General features: G+C 42.0%; 1 protein-coding gene across 1 annotated transcript; it reads right to left on the reverse strand.

Annotated features, from left to right (window-relative positions):
• Window positions 1-347: 347 nt before the first annotated feature.
• On the reverse strand, window positions 348-947 carry PPTG_01383 (hypothetical protein; the record flags this gene model as incomplete). The annotated part of the gene is made up of 4 exons (XM_008894659.1): window positions 348-383; window positions 445-563; window positions 639-664; window positions 724-947. The coding sequence occupies 4 exons, from the start codon at window positions 945-947 to the stop codon at window positions 348-350; spliced, it is 405 nt and encodes a 134-aa protein (XP_008892907.1).
• Window positions 948-1,451: the final 504 nt, after the last annotated feature.

The following is a 1,451-nucleotide window of genomic DNA, read 5'->3' on the forward strand; positions in this document are numbered from 1 at the left end:
AGTACTACACGGTCAGCAATGTGATGCTCATTTTGCTGTAATTCACAGTGAACCGGGCCCTCTTCGACACCACCAAAAACAATAAAGGCAGGCAGCTTGTCGCCGTTAGCTGAAGCGCAAAGAAAAACGCTAGCCCGAAAAGAATTCTCCGACATCCCTTCAAATTCAATATGTTAAGACAAAATTAAAAAAAAACAAATAGCGTACGAATACATAAATACCTTGGACAACATCGACATCTCGCTCCCCACGGAAAGTAATTGTTGTTTTCGGGTTCATGTCAATGTAAATCGATGTCTGGTCCATGTTGTAGAAATGATTGAACTTCTCACTTCCTGTTTGGGCTTTCAACTTGTAGCGCAATGCGTGTCCAAACTCATCTGCTACAATTTAAATAAAACAGTTTTAGTAAAAAAAATTAGATAAATAAAAATATACGCATACCACTACCTGCAACTCAGAACGTTTGCGCTGTCCCTTGTGGGTAATTCGACGCACGGACAGCTTTTTTCGGACTCGGAAACGACGCAGGTACTCAATAGCAGCTTGCTCTGAGCGGTCTTCTAAAAAACGGTTTTCTAGGCGCACGCTCATTAGCAACAAACACATTGTTGTTATGGCCCTCACTTTATTTTTACGCATATCGGTCACCCATCCCAGCAGCCTGCAGTCGTAAACATCCATTGTTAGTACTCTTAAATTAAATAATCATTTTTGCCGTACTGTTTTTCAAGGTCTGGGAATTTTACTTTGGGCCCTCTGCGTCCGGGGAGGAGCACTCTACTGGTAGCACTCACTGCCTCGATTTCCTTGCGGCGTTTCGTCCATCGATAGAGAGTCGTGCGGTCACATCCATGCTCTTCAGCAAGCTGCTTCGAAACCCCAGCGGTGCCGGCATCAATAATTGCCTGTAGGAGTTGCGCATTTGTGTGCTGCGCGTCGCGCATTTTCAAATACAGGGTGCCCACACCAAAAAATAATTGCATAATAGCCACCAATTTTCAGAGCCATGTGACCACTATTTACCAAGTTCGACTTTTTACAAATCCTATTGTTGGAGTTTTTACATCGGTTGCAGGAATTTCGTGTTGTCCGGTACTTGAGTTTTTTTCAATTTCCCCCAATTAGCTTATTAGAGGGATCAGGAAGCAAGTCAATAGAGGTATAGTGAGGGACATGATTGTCTTTAGTAAGTATAAATGAATGTTTCCATATTATCATAGTCTAATTTTTTTTTAACTAATATCAATTGTCGACACTTGTCGGAACTGCTTCATGTGTAAAATTCATTCTCGGGAGAAATCGGTTAGGAATTGACGATATTCATCCCGTTCCCTGCCGATGATAAAAAATCAGACTCTAACGAGGCAGTGTTGGGGAAAGATGTAGCAAGGGCTAGTCTAGGTCCGTAATTTTTAATGAGTCTGCATATATTTGCTGTCCGTATTGTT

This window comes from Phytophthora parasitica (assembly GCF_000247585.1).
Source record: "Phytophthora parasitica INRA-310 unplaced genomic scaffold supercont2.3, whole genome shotgun sequence".
Lineage (NCBI taxonomy): Eukaryota > Oomycota > Peronosporomycetes > Peronosporales > Peronosporaceae > Phytophthora > Phytophthora nicotianae.